The following is a 23,590-nucleotide window of genomic DNA, read 5'->3' as shown; positions in this document are numbered from 1 at the left end:
TTTAAAAGATTTATTCATTTTAATATTATGTGTATGATCGGTTTTCTGCATACATGTATGTGTAAAACCTGTGCACATGGTATCTGCAGAGTCCAGGCGGGGTACCATAACCTCTGGAACTGGAGTTGCAGATGGTTGCAAACTGTCATGTGGGTGCTGGGAGGCAAACCTAGAACCTCTGAAAGTAATCAGTGCTTTGGACCCATGAGGTGTCTCTCTGGCCCTGAACATGAAATGATTAATATGTATTTATGTGTTTTTGAGTCTTAAGCAGTATCTTACCATTATTGTCAGATTTTTTTGTTTTAAAATTTATTTTATTATATTCAGAGTAGATGTGGGGGTTGTGTTTGTATGTGTGAAAGTATGTGTATTTGTGTATTCATGAAAGTCCAGGAAATTCAGATGAAAATCTTTTGGGAGTTGGTTTTTTCCTTCTACCATGTTGGTTCCAGAGATAAAACTCAGGTTTGGCAGCATGCACTCTTACCTGCTGAGACATTCCATTTACCCCCAATGTCAGCTTTTCTATGAATTTCTTTATCTCTTTGTTTTTAGAATCTCACTAGACAAGTTTATAAGTGAGGAAAAATAAATTATAAGCAGTCTTTCTTAACTTAGGCTTACATCTAAACATGATTTCTTTCTTCACATTACGAAAAATAACAATGTGGAAAGGCATTGGGAACCATATTGCATTTTTACTGTCCCCAAGACTATTCTGAGAATATTTTGCTTGTCATTTCCTTAAGCTGAAATGAGGAGTAATCAATCTGTATAATTAGAGAATTTAGATTAGAGATTTTCTATGTTCTAGAGTTGTGAAAAAATCAAATATCTATTTTCCCGTTCTTTTTCTTCTTCGCTACATGTATACATCCTGCATACTCACACATGTACTCATCCATATACATGCATATATACACATATGTATACTTGCACACAAATGTACATAGAATCATGTATGTAAGAACACATTCATATCCATATGTCAGATAACAGCTGGTTCTTTTCTCTCCTAACTCTATGTTGTGATATATCCATTTTCAAAAAATAAAATATCTAAGCGAATTTGGAAAATTAATATTACAATGACAGAATTGGGAATTGTTTAAAAATACTCACATATTTTAACTTTAACTTCTCAGGATAATTCTATGTGAAACAGTACAGTTCTAATTTGTCATCTTTGAATCTTACATTTTGCCATTAATGGTTTTAAAAATTGTGTTCTCAGGATTTCATTTTTTATGCGTAACTTCAATGGGCTCTTCCACTTTCTGACAGATTGATTTAAAAATAATGTAACCAAATTTTAGGTGAAAGCATGAAGAAGGATTGTCCAGAAACTAAATGTTTAAATTATCCTCTGTCCCTGTCTGTCTCTCTCTGATGACTTGATAAATGAGGCCCAGTTAGAGGCATCACACTAAGACAATTCCCAAGCAATCTCTCTAGACACACATGCTTTAGCCATAAGAGGTGAATCCAATTTCTGCATCCCAGTTTCACATATGGAATGTTGGACGTGTCTGTCCCTCTTTAGATTCATTAGTCAGGAGAGAATATATTGTGACAACTAGAATACCAGTTTTGGAAAATTAGAATGCAACCTTGAGGATTTTTTTTCCCTCCAGAATCAAGTGATACGAGATGTGTGTAATTCAGGTTGCTATGCTGTAAAGCGTAGCTGAAGACCATGATTCTCATGCAATTACAAGATGAAAGTGAGATAAATTGGCACTCACAGTTGTGGCAGGTGGCCCCGCTGTATCCTGTCTCATCGCAAGTGCATTTGAAGCTGTCCCATGTTTGCGAGCACTTCCCACCATGCTCACAGTGATTGGGCACACATCTGTCAGAAAAAAAAGAGACACAGAAATAAACCAACAAGCAAATGAGATTTATGAGTGGCCAAATTCCAAGCTGTTTGGGCAATATATCATTTCAATGCCAGGTTGCCTTGCTGAAGCAATTAATCCTTGTTAGTTTAAGCAGATTAATATGATTCATGATGGAAGGCGCCAGGCACACAAAGATGATGTATCAAAAGGCTTGGTGTTTCCTCTTTTTGAATAAACAATAGATGCTATCACACAGGTGAGGGGTTCATTTACACATCACAGATTCATTTTAGTTTAATTCAACAAAGGACAAAAACACCCACTAAGTTTCCTCTTGGTAAGTGATGGAAGATGGACCATCTTGTTCTAACTTTGTCTTTATCAACATCAATATGAGTAAGAAATGTTCTGATAATGCCACATAAACAACAATGGAATATACCAGTCTAATAGGAAGAGGTTTGTGAATCTTCCAAAAATCTCCTCCTATGCCTATCTGAATCATTACATGTACATACTTAAAGGGTTTGCAGGCATAAGTTAGGAGGAAAAAGCATAATTGCATATAAAACTATTTATTAGGCAGATAATAGTGACTGCTTAATTTTTCTAAATCTTGATTTTTGCATTTGGAAAACTGGGCAATTATGCCTACCTTGTAAATACTTTAAAATATATAATAATTGATTTAAACTCTATTTTTATTTACTTCTATGCATATGCTTATGTGAATTCAGGCTTTCAGAGAAGCCAGAAGAGGCTATAGGATTCACTGGAGCTACAGTTACATATGGTCAACAGCTGCCTGGGAAATAGATTTGGGTCTTCTACAAGAGCAGTAAGTACTCTCTTGTAAGTAAGTATCAAGTCATTTCTCTAGCTTCTCAAATTTTATTTTAAAGCTGATACATAAAAGTGAGGATATTGAGCAGACTTGTGGGCTACTGTACTGTTTCAATGTGTGTTCCTTTATGTAATGATTAAGGTTCAATATATCTCTGTCTCAAATAGTTATTACTTATGGTAAAAAATACTGAATGAATCTTTTCTTTAGCTTTGAAGTATGTATAACATAATTGTTATATCTTATGTCTGGTTACCACACAAAGAGACTTCTTGCTCCTATCTTATGTAGCTGGACACCCTGAAGAACCTTTTCTAAGCCATCTCTGACCCCCCAGGTTCTAGTCTCCCTTTAACCTTCAATGAAGTCAACTTTTAAAATCAGATTATGTAGCACCTACCTTTCTGTGTATGAATTATTTTAATTTACTTAATAATCTCCAATTTAATCCATCTCATTGCCTAGTGACAGAATCTCATCCTTTTTATAGCTGAATAGAATTACCTTGTATATATGGACCGCATTAAGTTTGGGTATAGTAATCATGAAATTGATAAGTAGTAAGTTGGAACCAAAAGTCTAACCAGTGGAGTCTTATGGACATCTGGCCCCACTTCTAAGGAATAAGTTCTTATCTTAACTATATCCTAAACTTATTAGGGTTGAAATATGGTTTAGAACACCCCTTCATCAATAATATACTTTGCTTTCTGCTCATACCACATCTCCTTATCCGTGCCATCCATTCCATACTCCAAATTCTGTACATCTTTCTTCTTTATAATGAGAATTAAGACACTCACAGTTTATGAGGGAGAACATTGTTACTAACTGACATTCTATAAGAATTTTGAGGTTTTAATCAGAAACACTTCAAAATAGAAGACTTGCTCCAATTTAAAGCAGCTGAATCTATAGCAGTGTTTCTGGACAATGAACTGAGAGAAAGCCATCCCATGAGGATACTCTTACTCATAATGTTCCATTAGCTTCTAGCTACAAGATCTGATTTCAGTCTTGTAGTCTCAGAGCCCACACTTTTCATCCTCTGTTTTTAAGTTTCCCATGAGCCATTCCTAAAGGCATTTGTAACAGGGCATTTCGCTTAGTAAACACGGGGACTTAGCTTATCAAAGTAAATACATTATAAGTGATAACCGCAATGAGTGGGAATGGAAAACAACACAAAATGGGTAAGAAAAGTAGTATAGAGCCTCACAGGAGGCATCCAATGGATGCTGTGAGCACAATTTAAAGCTTTAAGTTGAGCATCTAGATCATGAAAGAAGAAAATAAGAGCAATTATTATTCTGATGAAGCAGAATATGAGCAAAGACACAATCTTGGGTGGAATGATAATTCACAATATTTTCAAAATCCATCTTCATTCCTTGATATGGTTCTGGTTTTATGTAGACCATAGTGATGAACCTTTTTAGTGATCTCTGAATCTAGTTGGAGTTGGTTACCAGGGCAAGATTCAGGCAAAGTATCCAGAGTATTTGGATGAGCCATGGAACAGATATAAAATGTTGTAGAAATTCAGAATCCAGGTTAGTTCAAAGTAGAGGGCAATTAGAGGATTTAGCTAAGTTAGGAATATTTTATCTGGGTCTTAAAGACAGGATACAATATAATGATTGACATGTTAAAATATGATCCTGGTAGAGCACAGCAGAAAAGTGATGAAAATCATGTGTAACAAGTGTCTAGTGGTCTCTGGTCTTGGTTTGCTTGTCATGGCCCATTTGCATAGTCACTATCCACTGAGGACCCCCAGCGCAGCCCTCCACAGCAGGTGCTGACAACCATCAGTCCTCTCATTTTCCACATCATGGCATAAAGTGAACAAATAGAGACTCTTGACATCGTAGGAAGACATACATTATTCTTAATCTTGAAATTCAGTAGAGATACCTTTTCTATGGTATACTTAACTTTCCAAATTCTTGTGGATTAATATTAGCTCAGTCTGATAGTTAAAGTCATTTATATCAGCTTATCATGGCAATTAATTTAGGGGAAGACAGTGCATAAGTGGACAGAGAAGCAAGAAAAATCAACTTGAAAACTAAATATGCTTTTAATAATGCCACCACTTTGAGCCACATGTCAATGAGAAAAATATGAGCAGATTTTACCACATGGGACACATATAACCATTATTGGGCGTGAAGAACTGGGTACACCTAACAGTATGCATCATGGATTCCTATTTAAATAATTGTTTTTAATGAATAGGATTTTCATATTTTATTTTAAATATTTGTTTCTTAGCACTTACATATTTTTTCTAAATTGACATTCTCCTTGCATAGATTCTAGTACTTAATTTCCAAAACAAGTTGATTCATATATCATTTTATACCTACTATCGGGGTATCTCAAACACTTATGACCAGTTATCAAGAGAAATAAAATACAATTAACCTAAAATTCTAATTATCATTCACTTCTTATCTTGTATTCCCAACGAACTACTTGCAAGTATCCAATGCGCTGTTACCATCTCATCTAGCAATTATTTTTTGATGCATCCATCTCTTCTTCCCAAATGCTCCCACAGTGAAGTGTGTTTACTGAGAGTTCTTTGCCTAATGAGGTGTCTACCCGTACTCAGCATGACTGGGGGCAAAGATGCATGAAATGCCACAAAACTGTACCACCAAGGACATAAACATCCCTTCAGAGGGGATCATCTCTTTGAGTCTGAGGAAAAGGGATTAATTTTACCTAGGATTTCAAACTTTTACACAGATTTGCTCTAATAAGCCATCTTTTAGTGTGCCACAGGAAATGTGTAATTTTCTTCATGGCATGTGCTAGCTTGAAAGTTTGATTCACATCAAAAATAAATCAAAATGACTTGACTGCTTCAACTTGAGAAGGCTTTGGCCCTGAACTGGGGACATGCAGTGCAGAAGTTGGCAGGTGTCGATTCGTTCTGATCAGAGAGCTCTTAAAGAGGTAGTCTCTGCAATTATCCACTCCAGATAGCCTGTTTTCTGAGACTCTTTCAAATGGATTTGTCCTTCTAGTTGAAGTTTTGCAAGGTGCTTTAGAATCCAATGCTTTCTTTAAAACATATTTTTATCTATTCTTTGAGGATTTCATGCATGTATAAAATTTGTTTTGGTCATATTTTACTACCTCTAAGTCTTCCCTTGCCTCCATCCCCATCTTCTTGCCAATTTCATTTTCTCTTTCTTTTTCATGATCCACTGAGTTCAATAAGTGCTGCCTATATATCTGTGGGTGTGGAACTACTCTCTAAAGCAGAGTCAAGTATCAAGGTTCACAAGCTGAAATAAACTGACTTTCCCTCCACTAGCAGCCATCAACTGTTACTAGTTCCTCAGCTAGTAGTGGAAGGAGGATCATGGGTTCTTTTCCCAACTATCCTGGAATGTTACCTGACTGGATCTTGTATATGTCCTATAAAGGTAATAACAGCATCTGGGGGTTCCCGAGTACAGGGTTCCTGTCATTCTGGAAGATACTCTTTTGCCCCAGTTCTCCATGACTTCTGGGTCTTAAAATCTTTCCACTTCCATTCTTTTTGGTGGTTCTTGCACTCTGCAGGTAGTGTGCATGATACAAGTATCCCATTTATAGCTGAACACTGTCACAATCGCTTGCTCTCTGCTCCTGGACCTGCTGTGAGCCTCTGTATTCACTGCTATCCACAGCCAAAAGAAGCTGAAGCTTTTCTGATAAGGAACAAGAGCTTCACTAATCTCTCAGTTTAAAGAAACTGGTTTAGAAGGCAGTTTGCTACATGCAAATTTTAAGTGAAACTTATTTGTACTCCAATAAATGAGGCAAACAAAGTCTATGACTTGAAAGTGCCAGTGTATGATTCCTTAATATAAAATGAATAAACACAGACAGCCTGTTTGAAAGGATGCAACAATTCAATCCAGGGCTATAAGGACAGTTGCATTTTTAGTGCACCCAAAACATCTCTTTTATTTTTGTACTTGATTTCAATTGCAAAGCATTGAGAAAATTGGGACTCATGACTACAAGAAATAGCCAACAGTACCAGATTTGTTTGTTGATGGCAGCTTTCTGGTTTATGGGCACTACTGAATCAGCCAGAGAGAACAGAAGAAATTTTATCTCAAGCATAAAACAAAGTGTTTTCTCTGACAGTATAAATCAATTACCTTCATAATCTTGAAAGTGTTTTTAAAGGTTTTTGTTTTTATCTATATATTGTTTAAAAGTTAAAACAAGGCTGGGTATAGATCTATGATAGAACTTTAGCCTTGCATGCACAATATTCTGGTTTACTTAAAACTTAACACTGCCAAAATGGGGTAAAAACCTTTGTTGTACTATTAAGGGCACATTTGTTTCTGTAGAACCCAGAAGCTTGTTTACAATGATGTCTCATGTATCTGCCTGGAAACATGCTTACACAAATAATAAAAGGCTGAGCAGTTGCTAGAAGAAAACATTGTCATTTATTTCCTAAGCCCATTATACTCTGAAGCTGAGGTCCCCAAACTTTTACCTGTGTAGGATTAACTTGAAATTGCCTTGAAAGCAAGAATCTAATTCCTGAGCTCTGGTTGGAGCCCTAGATTCTCAAAGTCTAACAAGCTCTCTGATGAGTCTCCTGTGGTTGGTCAGGAGATCTGACTTTGGGATAATAAGATGGAGGGGCACTGATGTTCTCAGCAGAGACTGTCCAAGGAGCATGGGGATGCTGAGTAAGAGGAGACATTGCCAAGAAAACAGAAGACTCTTTCCTAGGGGAATGCAAACTTGTTACTCATCTCTCCCATGACCACTTTGGGGGATTTTGCTGTTGTTTTTCATATACATTCTTGGTTTTTTATGCTACATTGGAACAGCATATAATAATCTTCTTATTTCATTTAGCAAGGTGCATTACTTCAGAATGTAATGGCAGACTTTGTATCCTTTATGGCCGGTGATCAACACTTTTAAAGGCTTCTGCACCTCCCTTTGACATAGAGTTCAGTCTGTGTTTTGTGTCCCAGTCAGCTACCATGCTTCCCTGCTGGGCTCTCATGCTCTCATCCATGATAAGACATTTGATTTGCTTTTAGTTTCATACAGATTTTTATTGCTGCTCATTATCATGCCTTGTTCTAAATTTAAAAATGGGAAAGACTGCTTTTTGCACTGAGAGCATTTTGTAAACCATGGGTTGATTATTTTGAATTATTTGTGTTTTACCAATCCCATGTAAATGATTCTCAGTGTATTGCTTTTTTCTTCATCCAAATTCCAAATCTCATTTTAGCTTTTGAAGAAAGAGTCCCTGAGAATGTTTGTACGCTTGAAGACTAGCATGAATACTCATTGGCACTCCAATAATCAGGTAGGGTCCCTGTCTATGTTAATTTCTATATTGAAAATTATGTAGTAACTACACTTGAGTTTTAGCTGAGGTTATATTTGCTTTGAGGCATGTATCACTGCTTCATTCAAGTGGAAGTTATATGGAGAAGTACTAATAACCCTAGAGCACAATTTAATATTCCATTGCTATATAACTTAATATTGTTGAGATACTAGTGTTATATTGATGGTGCTTTACCAACAACCATTTATTTATAGAAATACTTAAGTTCAGAGATATTTATTGTAGCTACTACATTATGCCCAAAGTTTATATTAAAAACTAATCAAGCGAGGGTTTATATCATCCAACCATTATACATTTCTGGAAGAACTCTGCTCATCATTCACGGTACTCTTACAAAATGAGCACCTAATCTTGGCCTTTCTACTTTATACGTTGTTTATATTTTATTTTATTATAATGAACCAGAGAGCCTTTCATCTTCCTTTGTTAATGTACTTAGAGTTTTTTTCTTTTACAATCAGCTCCCTACGGTTTTATGAATAAAACATCTTTACAGCGATTATGCTCCTAGGAGAAGAATCTGCATGATCATCAACATCAACACCTGTCTCCAGGTCAAATGGTATGAAACCTAAATAAACATCAACAAGGTCTTCCTAATCTATCAGTTGTCTGCTCTTGGCCAGACAATCTAAAATGATTTCTAAAGAAACAAAGAAAAGAACATTTTATCTTCAGAGGACTGCTTTTATTTGGGGAATGCTGTTGTAAGTCAGATCTATGTGTCAATCATCTATCATCTATACTTTTATTATCTTACCTACCATTTATTATCTATCAATCTATCATATATTTACCTGTCATATATCATCTATAATCCATCCATCTATTTGTCTGTCTGTCTATCTATCATCTATCTACTATCTACCTACCTACCTACTTACCTATTTATCATTTATTTTTCTGCCTATCTTTCTGGTTTCCAGAATGTCTGCTTCTTGGCCTAACACTCAAAATACAACATATGAAAGTATAAAAATTTATGGAAAAGTCTATATTCAAAATAAAGCTCAGATTTGTTAATCTAGAAGGAGGGAATATATTTCTACATGAAGAGAAGGCAAAGAACTTCTGCAGTTTGAAAAGGTGCAAAGTGTGGTTAAAACATACGGGGATGGCGAGATTAACAAAATTGGAATCTCCTTGCAGGAGTGAAAACTATGGTGGAGTGGAGTGACATCAACAGCCATCCTTTCCTTTCTCTCCTTGTCCCACTTTTCTTATGCTCACACATCTTGCTTCCTTCATGTGACCATGAACTTTGGTCCCTACCTCCAAGGGACCAAAAGGAAAGAACTAGGGATTGAAATGAACTCATAAAGCAATTGCACATTGCTCTGCTCTGTCTGTGATTTCCTTTTACAGCAACACAGTTTATGTCTTAACACAGAACCATGAAGTAATGATAAATTTTGTCAGAATTTCATTATATTTGGGGTTCTGTTCCTAAATCTAAGGCAAAGGAACTGTGAAGTACATACTTGGATGAATTCTAGAAAGAATTTAATAAAGTGTATGCACTATTATGTTGTTTTCTTTCCCCCTTCCTTCCTTCCTTCCTTTCTTCCTTTTTCTCTTCCTTCCTTCCTTCCTTCCTTCTTTCCTTTCTTTCTTTCTTCCTTCCTTCCTTCCTTCCTTTCTTTCTTTCTTTCTTTCTTTCTTTCTTTCTTTCTTTCTTTCTTTCTTTCTTCTTTTCTTTCTTTCCTTTATTTTTTCCAGATTGATTCTGGAAATCAACCTACAAAGGTTAAACTTGATACAGATATCCCACAACATATAAGAGTAGCAAAGAATAGCATATAAAGGGCTTTGGACCCAAATATCTTGGCAGCCCTGTTCCTCCTATGTACATATTTATATGAAAGAAGTAGTTTTCTATGAAATTTAAAACACTTTTATTTGCATTGTTTGTTATTGTCACAAATTCATTGTAACCCAAACAGAGCCAAAGTTACTCCACTCAGAGGCTGCCTTCTCCTTGTGACACAATACACTTGGTAGTTGCTGTCATTTAAATCATTGTGTGTGGCAATACATGACTCACAACTGCAAATGTCTGAGTCAATAACTATGAACTGTCTGGAGGCTGCCTAAAATCATCTTATATAGGCATTTATATTATATTAGAATTCTGTAAACTATACTTTTGTTTCTTAATTCAGTATATATCGACTGAGGCCTACTATGTATCATAAATGTTGTCATTCATCAAATTTTCTTATTTAGAAATTTGCTTGCAAGAAACAATATTTCCAAGGAATTGTGTGATGAAACATAGCTCATTCATTTCCAAAATTCTGATCTATTTACTCAGGCAAAATAAAACTATAGCATTAGGGAAATGTGTGTACGGCTGCACAATCTGGACTCCTAAGAGAATAGCTTAATTAGAATTACATGCATGGAGAGACATGGAGGTGACATGAGGTGAAACCTCAAAATATAAAAATAAAGTTTATATATATAATCACCACCACATATATGATACATACCTTTAGTTTTAGGGCATCCAATACTCACTCCCCCATATATATGATTTGGATGCTCTGAAACTAAAGTTGCAAGCAATTGTGAGTTGACTCACATGACTGTTGGGAGCTGAAGCTGAGTCCTCTGGTAGAACAGTCAGTACTATTAACTGCTAAGTTATCTCTCCAGCCTATAAACCCATATTTTAAGAAAAGGTGAATGAATGATATGTAGCCTAAAATGCAATGGGGAATGTAAAGGCAGGGTAAGCTGTTGTGTCAGCATGCCATGAAGAAAAAAAAAAGAACAGAAAAGTCTACAGCAGGATGAAATAGGCAAGACATAACAAGACTAAAAGGTTACATCATTAATTCATTACTGGGGGAGGGGATAAATTAATTTAAAATGTCTCAGATTTTCTGTGTTTAGGAACCAGTGATAACTGGTGACATTTTCAGCATGAACTAACAAATTGTTTGTACAACAAGGATCTTTTAAATCATAACAAGAATTTTAGGATAGTTCATTTTATATTTAAGCTTCTACTTTGCTTTTTCTATTCCACAATAAGCTGAATTTTGACTGGTGTGCAAAATATAACTGAAAAGTTATTAAGTTTTACCTCATCCCTTCCTCTTGTGTGTGTGTGTGTGTTTGTGTGTGGGTGGTATAAGTGTGTGTGGGTGTGTGTGTAAATGTTCATGTATGTGTGTTTGGGTAGGATAGTGATATTAAAAAGAGATGCAGAAAACACTGCAATAGAAATGTAATAACCCAGTGATGGAGAGACTGAAAAACTATTGTTACATGGCCCTCACCATTCTGAGCCCACTGCAGTTTCTGTTGCCTATACAGGACCTCCATTAAAACTGGGCCTGTTAACATACAGTAATAGACAGAAAAGGGCCTCGTGAGGCAACTAGTACTCAGGTGACTACTTTGTATTTATGGATGCTGGAAAAGGAAATTAATTGTCATCAGTGTTGTAACTACTAGTGAGTTCCTCGTGCTCTAGTGCCTAGCCCTGCCCATACTCAAGCAGACAGGATGGACCTGGTTAAACCCAGTGGGTCATAAAACAAGAAACATATAAACAGACAGGAAGCTCTAGCGAGGTGAGTAGGTTGATGAAGCTAGAGAGGAGAGTGGAAGGTGAAAGACTAAGTGTGATGGGAATACAGTATATATAACATATGAAATCTTGAATGGCTGAGAAGCACCTAAAGAAATTTTCAAAGTCCTTAGTGATCAGAGAAATGCCAATCAAAATGACCCTGAGATTCTACCATATACCAATCAGAATCGCTAAGATCAAAACCTCAGGTGACAGCACATGTTGACAAGGATGTGGAGAAAGAGGAACACTCCTCCATTGCTGGTGGGATTGCAAACTGGTACAACCACTCTGGAAATCAATCTGGAGGTTCCTCAGAAAACTGGAAATAGATCTACCTGAAGACCCAGCTATACCAGTCTTGGGAATATGCCCAAAAAGATGTTCTAGCACACCACAGGGACATGTGTTCCACTATGTTCATAGAGGCCTTATTTGTGATAGCCAGAGGCTGGAAACAACCCAGATGTCCCACAACAGAAGAATGAATACAGAAATTTTGGTTCATTTACACAATGGAGTTCTACTCAGCTATTAAGAATGAGGACATCTTTAGTTTTGCAGGCAAATGAATAGAACTAGAAAATATCATCCTGAATGAGGTAACTCAGACTCAAAAGGACATACATGGTATGTACTCACTAATAAGTGTATATTAGCCAAAAAGAAAAAAAAAAGAAAAAAAGGAAAAATAAAAAAGAAACAGTACAGAATATCAAAGATAAAGTCCACAGAACTCAAAAAGGTTATCAAGCCAAAGGGCCCAAGTGAGGACACCTCAATCCCATTTGGGAGAGGGAAGAAAGCAATCATAAGGGGAAGGAGAGAGGGATCTGGGTAGAAAAAAGAAAAGGGAGGGAAAGAGGGGAACATGATCATGTATTGGATGGGGGAAAGGACTGAAGCCCTGAGGACCAGCAGGAAGAGTGGAAAGAGGCAACCTAGGGAAGTAGGAGGTGGGGAGATCCTCTAGAATGTACCAGAGACCTGGGAGGTGAGAGACTCTCAAGACTCAAACAGGGGGGCCTTAGATGAAATGCCCTACAGTGGGGAGAGGGAACTTGTAGAGCCCACCTCCAGCAGAATGACAGGGCATCAAGTAAGGGACAGGGTTGCCATCCCACACACAATATTCTGACCCAGAATTGTTCCTGTCTGAAAGAACTGCAGGGACAAAAATGGAGGGGAGCTGGAGGAAAAGGAGGTCCAATGACAGGCCCAAAGTGGGATCTAGCTCAAGGGAAGGCCCCAAGGGCTGACACTATTATTGAGGCTATAGAGTGCTCACCAAAAGGGACCTATCATGACTACCCTCTAAAAGACCCAAAAAGTAGCTGAGTCAGATACAGATATTTATATCCAACCAATGGACAGAAGCTGCTGACCCCTGTTGTTGAATTTGGGAAAAGCTGGAAGAAGCTGAGGAGGAGGGCAACCCTGTAGGACAAACAGTTTCAATTAACACGGACCATGCAGATCTTTCAGACACTGGGCCACCAGCCAGGCAGCATACACCAGCTGATATGAGGCCCCCAAACACATATACAGCAGAGAACTCCTGGGTCTGTGCTCACTCAGAGAAGAGGCACCTAACCCTCAAAAGAATGGAGCCCCCCCCAACATCCCACGACATCCTAGTGGACACAGGGGGTGGGGAGGAGGTATAGGATAGGGAACAGTCAGAGGGTGGACTGAGAGAGGGATAAAATCTGGAGTGTGAAAAAATGATTAAATGATATTTAAAAGACACACAAAAAAATCTAGATTTGATAAATGATAAATCTAGATTTGATAATCAAATCTAGATTTGATAAATGTAAAAAATAATTAAAATAAAATTTCAAAAGGAATTAAAATATCTAAATTGCATTGAGTTTCTTCTCAGTGCCATCTTCTCTAAGTATCTGTTTTGAGCTGTATGTGTCTGATCTGTGGATACCCTTTATTACCTCCACAACTTGCTGGAGCTTGGATTACTCCAGTATAAATAATTTAAGGGGGAAATTGTGAAAACTGTCTGGTAGCCAGAAAACAGGAGACACTAAGAGTGGAAGACCCAGAGCAAAGAAGAAAGAGGACCATTCAATTGATACACCTGCATCTTCTTGAGAATTGATGACCACAGAAATTACTGACAGGGCATTTTAAAAGTCCTAATAAGTTCTAACAGTTATGGGAAATTAATCTCTGAGATTTAGTATATTCTAAAAATTAAGCAAAAATAAAAACATAAGATTATTTTTCATAGGTTATAAAACACTATGAAAGTTCTGTACAAATTATAAACTAATATTGGCACATCGAGAGAGATGGTTTGATGGAATTGAGTTGATGACATAGAAATAAATTAAAGGCAGCTATGAATTAAATGCTAACACTGGCATGCTGTCAGTGGAGAAAATGGATTAGTTAATTAATTATGAAAGTCAAATAGCTGTTTGTCTGAGAAGTAGACTGATGTTCCCAGTTTCATTCCTCTGGATAATTCTAGATATATGAAACTTTGAAACATGAAAAGTGAAAAACAATGAAATACAGAGTTATAGTTTTGTTATCAATTAATGAGGAAAACATTATATGAAGACACAAATTCCAAAATTTGTAAGTATACTTTTTTTAATTCAGTATGTTCTCTTTATTTTTGTCTTATCTAGGCAATGAATTAATATACAATAATTTTCTCTCTGCATCTATGGGGTATTGTTTCTAATAACTCCAATATATATAAAAATATACAGTCACTTATATAAAATACATCATACTTCAATTTTTATTTTTTTACCCATTTTATTGAACATATTTTTCTCATACAATATATCTTGATTACAGTTTCCATTCCCTCTATTCACCCCAATTCCTCCCTATCTTCCCTTCCATCTTGATCCAGTCCCTTTTCTATTTCTCACTAGAAAAGAACAGCTTTCTAAGCAATAAAGATAAATATAACAAAATAAAATACAATAAAATAAAACAAAACTTATTGCATTGAATTTAGACAAGGCAATTCAACAGAAGGAAAAGAGTCCCATGAGCAGGCACAAGAATCAGAGATGCAAGTCAGATAACCAAAGAATGGTAGGCAGAATGAAATCTATGGCTAATTTTGCCTTCCATGGACATATACAGCATGCTGGCTAGGTTTTGTCAACTAGAAACAAAATAATAGTATCTTGGGAGATGGACGGAACCTCAACTGAAGAATTGTCTTCATCAGACTGGCCAATGGGCACATTTCTGATACACTTTCTTCATTAATGATTGATTTGGGAGGTCCAGGCTACTGTGGACAATGCCAGCCCTAGGAAAATGGACCTAAGATGATAAGAGCTCTTTGGAAGCTATAATACATATATGAAAGGATTTGGTACAGATCAGTGGAGGGCCTACACTTGCTGCTTTAGTCTCTGTGAGCTCTTATGACCATTGCTTGATTGATTTAATGGGCTTTGTTCTCCTGGTGTCCTCCATTCTCTTTGGCTATTATACTTTTCCACTTTCTTTTCCTTGGGGTTCCCAAAGCTTGGGGGAGAAATTTAATGCAGAGACTTAACTTAACCTTAAATGTTGCTTAGAAAAATATCACCAAATCTAATCACAAGCAGTAGGGGAAATTATTAATCTAATACACAAGAGCTCATTTATGCTGTGTGGAATGTTTAAAACGTTAATACAAATAATTCCATTAAAATATAGGCAAAGGGCATGAATATTGTGATTCACATACAGAAATGCAAATGACATTGTGGTGTACATGTGTGTATGTGTAGGTGTACACATGAAGGTGTGTACTTCAGTTTACTTTTCTGTTACTTTAAGAAAATACCAAAACCAACTTAACAGAGGGAAAGGTTTATTTTGGCTTACCTCTTACTGTCTATTATGAAGGGAAGCCATGGTATGATGAAAGGCATATACCACCATGTCCATCTTTTTAACCATAAGTCCCGGAGACTCAAAGCCTCATACTTTACCCACTAATCTATCTTTCCAGCCTTAAATACATACAGCTTTTAAACATGAAAATACTCAATGTCAACCACATTCAAAGGTCATAAATTAATCTTTGAGATTTTGTTCTTTCTCCCTGACACACAACAGAAAATGACTTTAACCTGGTTCTGTATAGAATATATACTGTTCAGAGGGCAACTGAGTGAAGTCTATTAATTTTGCATTTGCACATGTTGTAATCCAGCCATTTCATGCCTCAGAATTTATCTTCTAATACCCCAAGCACAATTTCGCTAAATTGGTTAAAAAACTCAGATTAATTGCTGCAGTTTTTGTTTCAGCCAAAACTGAGGGGAAATATCACCAGCTAGGAACATAGTAATAAACTAAATCAATTTGTACAAAGAAACCCTGGCAACTTTTAAAGAGATAAGGCAGAGCTATGTATAATGATAATCATAATCTCTAAGATACATTGTCAAGGAAAGATAAGACAAACCCATCAGTGTTAACAGTATGCCTACACTTGTTCTGAATGAAGACTGCACTGTCCTGTGGAAGATTATTGAGATGATTGCACTGTGGTGATGCACACTGGTTCATAAGTTTCATTAACTCCTCAAAAATTTATTCTTCATCTCTGTACTGAGACCCATGAGGCAGAGAACTAGGGACATCCACAAGCCCCTGATCTCATCATGGACTCAGTCATAAAATTTACCCAGAATTTAGAAGAGAGAAGAACATCAGTCTTCATTTTCCTAGTTCTTTTCTTGTGTGGTTGTGTGTGAGGGACTGTCCTTGTGTGTGAATGACTGTTCTCACAGTCTCAAGCAACTCCCATTTAGAGACATTCATCTGTGCCCCCTTGCAGAAGGTGATCACAGCAGGGTGTGTTGATGGCTTATGCCATCATTTTGAGGGCAATATAGGGCACCCTATTCTCTCATGATTATCCTGCTGCTCCTTCTATCAAGGCAACTGTGTATGTGACCTGTGGGAGGGGTTGGAGTAATAGGATGGGCCTGGGAAGACAGGAGAGGTTCTGCATCTATGCAGCTTTGGGGATGTCCTCCTCTCTGCTGGGCACGGTTTTAAGGATACTCTCTTCTCTGCTGGGTAAGGCTTTCTCTACCTTCTGACTAAAGGAGGTGTGCCTATACAAAGTAATTGGTTTCCTATCATAAACTTTGTCAGAATTGTGGCTTGATTTGTCACTGGGAGCTTGGGAAGAGAGGTAGACTTTTTTTTTTTTTTTTTTACGATTTTCCCTTTGAAAGAATATTAGTAACACTCTTTGCATGCATAGGTTCTCCAATGAGAAGTCACTTCTTTCAAGACTGTGCTGTTGCACTCTCTGATATACTCTTCTTAGTAAAAAATATTGACCCCCTTGGAATATCTTTTTTAAAGTTATTTTGTGTATGTGCATATTTATGTGCCAGCATGAGTTTAGTATACCAAGTGCATGCCAATGCCTATGGGGGCCAGAAGAGGGCATAAGAGCCCTTGGAACTGGAATTACAGATGATTATGCCACCTGTAGGTGCTGGATACTGAACTCTGGTCCTTCTCAGAACTACCAGGTGCTCTTAACCACTGAGTCAACTTTCCAGCCCCTTGGAACATCTCTTATAAAACTACATGTTGTCTTATGCGTTTGAAATCTCTAATGTCCTTGGAAGATACACTTGTGTACATTATCCCATTACCTTTGTAGTGCCCTCTGTAATAAACATGTGTATAAATAGGCTTTCTTTAAATTATCTGAGTTTAAGGGACCAGCCCTTTGCGACTGTGACTGATGCAACCCAATACGAAGAATTTCTTTATATTTACACATATATCCATACAGATATGTATATTGTCATATGTAACAATGATAATTTTAAAGAAATACTGTAGAGGTTACAATGATTGTTTACTTTAAACAACCTAGTATTGAGAGAAAGCTTACAAATTTTAGTTAAATCATAAATGATTACTGTCTTCCTTATTAAAAATTACTTGAGTACAAAGGCAAGTGATTTGAATCACACATACAGCAACACAAGCAGAGAAAAATTGCCAAGGTCTTACCAATCTATAAAACGCCACTTCTGTACATACATACTTGGAATTCTAGCACCTCTGTCTCTTGTAGATAATTTACTGTCCCACTATATCCCCCAGAATCACCAACTTTACCCTTTATTTAAGATCAGTCATTGACCTCATCTAAAATGAATAATGTATCTATTTATTTTTTCCATGACGCCTTCCATTTCCTGACCCATATCTGTCATCACTTCCACAACCATGCTTCTTACAAGATCTGTTTAAACAAGTTCTTTCTGCCTCAGCCAACCCCAATATCAAATCCTCTCTCAGCTACCCAAAACTTCTCTGACAAATACAATGTACAGCTTCTATCTTCCTGGTCTGTGGATGTGCTTAAATTCATATCATCATTCTTAGTTAAAGTTCAATCCTGGGATTTTTCTCAGCTGCCCCAACATTCAGCATTGATACTTTTCATAGCAAAGTGCCTGGCTAAAAGCTTGTATGTCTACTTGAGGATTTTTTTGTGTGTTACAAACTTGAATATCCAATCAGGATATTTGGTGTACCAGGCTTCCCAAAGTGAAAATACATAAAGATATCTTTTTCCTTTTTTCCCCAACTTTTTCTCTCCATTTTTGTCTTCATTTAAGCCAATGGCATCATCATCTGTTCATTTATTCATAGTCAGAAAATTGATGTCAACCTTGCTCTTATCCTATTTCTAACTCAGTAAAGAACAAAGATTTAGAAAGGCGCCTTGCACAACTGCTTCACATTTATTCACGCTTCTCAAACTCTTCAGCTCAACACACTAACATCTTTCCCTGGATTACCTTGATCCTAGATGAGATATACTTTTTCCTTTATGCCTTAATTTGGTCTCAAGAAAACACCAGTGGTTACTTCACTACATCATTTTAAAAAGCCTTTTATGAATTTTCATTATATTTATATATCATAAGTATATGATACATATACATAAGTATATCATAAGTATATATCACAAGTATATTATATTATTTCATTATTTATTATAAAATAAGAGCAACTGTGAACCTCTGTTTGCTCTGCTGCATGCCTCTACTCTTCCCCTCAGTATATGTCCCAGCAAAACCAGCTGCAGCTGCTTTTCATTTCTCTAGAGAGTCATATCTGCCCTTTGTACATTTATGCACACAATTCTTTTTTCTATAAAACATCCCCTTCTATCACCCATCTTATGCATAACATTTCAAAGATCTCTCTCTCTCTCTCTCTCTCTCTCTCTCTCTCTCTCTCTCTCTCTCTCTCTCATAGTCACCATCCTGAAACCATCAACATATATTTACCACATTTTCTAACATATACCTTCTGGCCTTCTGGGTTCTGGTATATTTCAGTCTTCTCTACTCTCTTATTGTTCTATTGCTATGTAGAGACACCATAACCAAGTCAACCCTTATAAAAAGAGAGAACTTAACTAGGTGTGTGATTACAAACTCAGAGGCTTAATCTATTATTATCATGCGCTGGGAACATGGAGCTGGAGCAGTAGCTAAGAGCTAAATCCTGATCCACAATTTCTCCATCTACCAGGAGCCATTACATTTATAGAAAAGACAACACATATCTAACATGTATTCGTTAACCTACAAAACGAAGGCTTTTAACTCTGATGGAATTTTTTGAACACCAATGTGAAACCTATGCAAATAGGAAAAATACACTTTCACAAGATAATCACTATACAAAACAACAACATCATCAACAACGACAAAACTGATAATAGAATAACAGTTGCAAAATAAAAACTTTATAGATATATGTATGCCTTTTATGAAAAAACAGTACTATAGGTTGCTTTTGTTGTGTATATTATTTTTATAAGAAGTTAATTTATTACATATTTTCATGGTTTTATATATTATTAATTACATTACTATGAAGTAATAGCCAACTTCATTTAAACTTTATTCCAAACACACACAAGCAGTTATAGTTATTTAAATAAAAGATTGTTCTAGTTTAATAAATCAGGAAGACTTAGGAAAATTATATTTTTGCAGTAGAATATCTCTTTTAATTGGTTTACTATTTTTACAAGCCTAAAGTCAAACTAGAACATCCCTTTTGATAGGCTTCACTGAGCCTTGATGTCTCAAATACTCACTAATGAAGACCAGTGAAGATGTTCCTATTTCCCTGTGATTATACTTAAAAAGTACCAGCTACACTGAAGCCAACATCTTGCAAACTAGGTTGAAATAAATACCTCATAAAAGACAAAAAGATGTTTTAACTTAAAGGAAAGTCAGTCTTCCAAAGCAAAAAAAAAAATGTGTTTTATGATACAGACCTAGGTTTTCTTCTTTTTACGCTTTTTAAAATTGTATGTATGGGTGTGTTTATGTGTGCGAGTGTGTATGTGTGTTTGTGTGTGTGTGTGTGCTCCTAAATGAATTTGTATGCACCATGGGTGGACAAAAGACACAAAAGCCAGAAGAAGATTTTAGATTCTCCAGAATTGGAATTATAGGTGGTTATGGGATACCATGTGGGTGAGGGCAAAGAAAATCTGGGCCTCTGTAAGAGCAGCAAGTGCTCTTAATTGCTGAGCCATCTCTATAGACCCTATATCTGTGTTCTAGATATCAATGTAGTACTACTTCTACTTAATATACACATGCCACCATGCATATATATGTATAGACATCACACCATACACATCCATACACCGATTGACCTCAGATATTCACACACACACACACACACACACACAAATCTCTGGGGAAGCTTCATCTAACTCCTGTAGAGTGGCTTATAAATGCTGATTTTGATATTCAAAAGATGCAGTACACTTTATCTTTAACTCGCTAAAGGTAAAATACAAAAAAAAAAAAAAAAAACAAGGGAAGAACTAAACCATGAAAGAGGAATGACATTTATTATTCAATTTGTTAAACTATTTTTCTTACGACTTTGGTATATAAAATGTTCAGGACTTAGATATTTGGTCAATGAGTTTATAAACTAGAACTAAATATATTTTATCAGAGAATCTGGTATCTATCAAAGTGATATCACAGAAAATATTTGAGTCTGCTGAAACATTGGTAATACAATGCATTGCTTTTATGCTTGACTTTAACAATTGATATAACATGTCAGCACTTTCTATTTTTATTAAGGAAGGTATATTTGAACTTCCATTTTCCTATACATGGGCATATACAAATATTTTATATATGAAATTACTTATGATAGCATTACAAATTATAGGAGTTACAAATAACAGAAAATAACAAACAAATGTTTTATTAAGATATAATTTCTCTAACTGATGTTTGACAATAGAAGATACTTCTATCACCCTTGGTACGTAATATTTTCTTCATTTCTACTACTATTGTTGAAGATCTTTGATATTTTGCTTTTAGACTTTAGGTTAATCAGCTTTTATGTTCAACGATTGCTGGAGCAACAATGACTAAGATTGAGCGCTGCTCTCCCAGAGAAAATAAGATTGTTTTCCCGTACCAACAATGGGGAGCTCAAAACAGTCTATAACTCTAGCTTTTGGGAATCTTCTGGCTCCAGAGGTCATACACTCACACTCACACACACATACACACACACACACATACAACCTTGAACATATGAATTACAAGAAATGTAGCTTTAATTCTATCACTTTGGAGGCCAGAGTTCCAGGCTAGTCAGAGCTACATAGTGAGATTTTGTCTTGAAAAAAAAAAAGTCATGGCGATATGAAATAAAGAAAATGGATATGTCACACTTGTTTTTAATGTTTTAAAAGCATTCATTACTCACATAAATAATTCTTAATCTATAACAATAAGAAATAAGACCTCTACCTATTGTCCCTTACATATTTGGATTTTTCTTGACAGAGTGCATTCTTTCTAGTAGTCAGGTATGTCTCGTCTCATTTCATATCTTTAAACACTATTTCCAAAGGGGCAGACAACGTTCAGCAGATTTTTAGTTTTTGTACAATCAAGATATTGAACAGAATATATTTGACATAACTCTAACATCTGATTCAAAGCAAAGCTCATGGTAAATTATTTAAGCAGTTGCTAGTGTGTTTTTATTTCTTCACCTCTGGTTTCTTATCCTTTGGAAATCCTGCCAGAACACAATTTTTGTTGTAAATTGGGCTGGTTAGAAACCTCTCTATCAGAGGCAATTTGTGAAAGATTGTTTACAAAAAGGCTGTAGACTTTGTTAAAGAGATGAAGGGAAGCAAGGAATTGCTGTTTGAGGAGACCCAAGGAAGGAGGATTAGCTGTCCTGTGACAAGGGGATTGGTTTATCCTGCAATTATTTTACAATCTCAATTGGATTGTAAATTTCCTTGGAAGAATTTTCTACATAAGACCTGGATCTAAACAAAAGACAGTAGATTCTTTCACAAATGCAGGTTGATTAATAACTGAAATAGAGAAAATAGTTTAAAGAACTTCTCATCTGTTGGAGATACTCTAGAGCAAAGGTATCAACATTTAAGGTTTTAAAAAGTTTGGCAAGGCTTCTGTCCTTTACCTACAGAGATGCACTCAATTATGGTCAAACATGTTGAACAGTTTTCCCAATGGTCTCCCAGCTTCTTATTGCCAGAGATAAATTCTGAGATTAACAATCTTAACCCTGTCTTCTAGCAGTCTTCACTTCCAATTCTTTATCAGTTATGGAAACATAGAGGAACCCTGTGCATAAATCTCATCCCACAAAAATCAGTAACTAGTTGGACACCAAAGTAGTGATTGACACATGAATTATTTCATCAAAACATAGATTAGGCCTGTTTTAGTAACAATTGGATATCATCTAACTCATAATGTATTAATTCAGATAACATCTTTTACTTTTTGTGTTCTTAGTATTTTTATGAGTAAAATAATTTTATAGCTACTGTGAAGATAGAAGCTAGTTGATGACTCACCATTATTTATGATGATCAGCTCAGCAAGAGTTTATAAAAAATAACTTCACTCCAAAGCTATTATTTTTAAAACTTTCATTTCACTTATAAAATCCTGCTTGGTCTGGTAGATGGCAGCAGTATCCTCCAATTGATGACAACACAAATGGTATAGATTATTCTGTTCTTCATGTAGAATTGAATACAATGGGCTTCAGTTGAATATGTTGGAAACATATTCTAATGGAGAGAGGGGGAGGGAAAAGAGATGGAGGAAGACAAGGAAGAGGAAGAAGAGAGGAAACTAAGTGGAGAAAGAGGAGAATAAGAAGGGAATTTGGTTTTGTGAATAAATTCTCTAAAATCAGTAGAGTCTAGAAATGAAATTGTTTCTAGAGAAGATGTCTATAAATTCTACTGAAGAAATACATACTTAGAATTGGGCAGTATTGAGTGTCTTATTTGGGAAAGAATATTTATCTAGTGTATGCTGTGTTCTATGTAGTGTACAGAGTATGAGAAATTGGTAACATCAATACTATAGTTATTATTATAGCAGCACGGCCTGGTTTTTCTAGGGGTTTGTGGTTTGTCCAGTATAGCATGAAAGTAGGGAGAAGAAGACAGTCACAATGGGTCATATGTTTGAGCTGAGCTTTCAGGATAAATAAGAAGGCACATAAGACATGTGAGGTCATGAGAACATCATAGTACATGGTTAGTGTTAGGGGATATGGGCAGTGTTTATGATTAGGGTTAGGATTAAGTACAAAGTCCTTATCAGCATGAAGTGTAAGGAAATATATTTTTTTCTGTGACTTTAGAGGTAATACTTGCTAATCAAGAGATACTTTAACTCTTTAGTATCTGACAAATAATAGCCTTCACTGTTACATAGACATTGCTGTCTTTCGTAATAGGTGTATTTCGGCTAAACATTTGTATTCTCTAGTTATTCTCTCCCAGTCACTGAACTTCTTTGAATTTAAGATATCAA

General features: G+C 36.0%; 1 protein-coding gene across 1 annotated transcript in view; it reads right to left on the bottom strand.

Annotated features, from left to right (window-relative positions):
- The window catches only part of Cntnap2 (contactin associated protein like 2), a 1,581,993-nt gene that overhangs the window by 450,439 nt on the left and 1,107,964 nt on the right, over positions 1-23,590 (bottom strand). The window contains exon 11 of the mRNA XM_028776440.1: positions 1,749-1,855. Within this exon, the coding sequence (XP_028632273.1) occupies positions 1,749-1,855 (107 nt within the window). The remainder of the gene's footprint in view (positions 1-1,748; positions 1,856-23,590) is intronic.

The sequence above is a fragment of the Grammomys surdaster genome, unplaced genomic scaffold (assembly GCF_004785775.1).
Source record: "Grammomys surdaster isolate TR1022 unplaced genomic scaffold, NIH_TR_1.0 269, whole genome shotgun sequence".
Lineage (NCBI taxonomy): Eukaryota > Metazoa > Chordata > Mammalia > Rodentia > Muridae > Grammomys > Grammomys surdaster.
The sequence above is the reverse complement of the archived record's forward strand: the minus strand, read 5'-3'. Positions and strand labels throughout refer to the sequence as shown.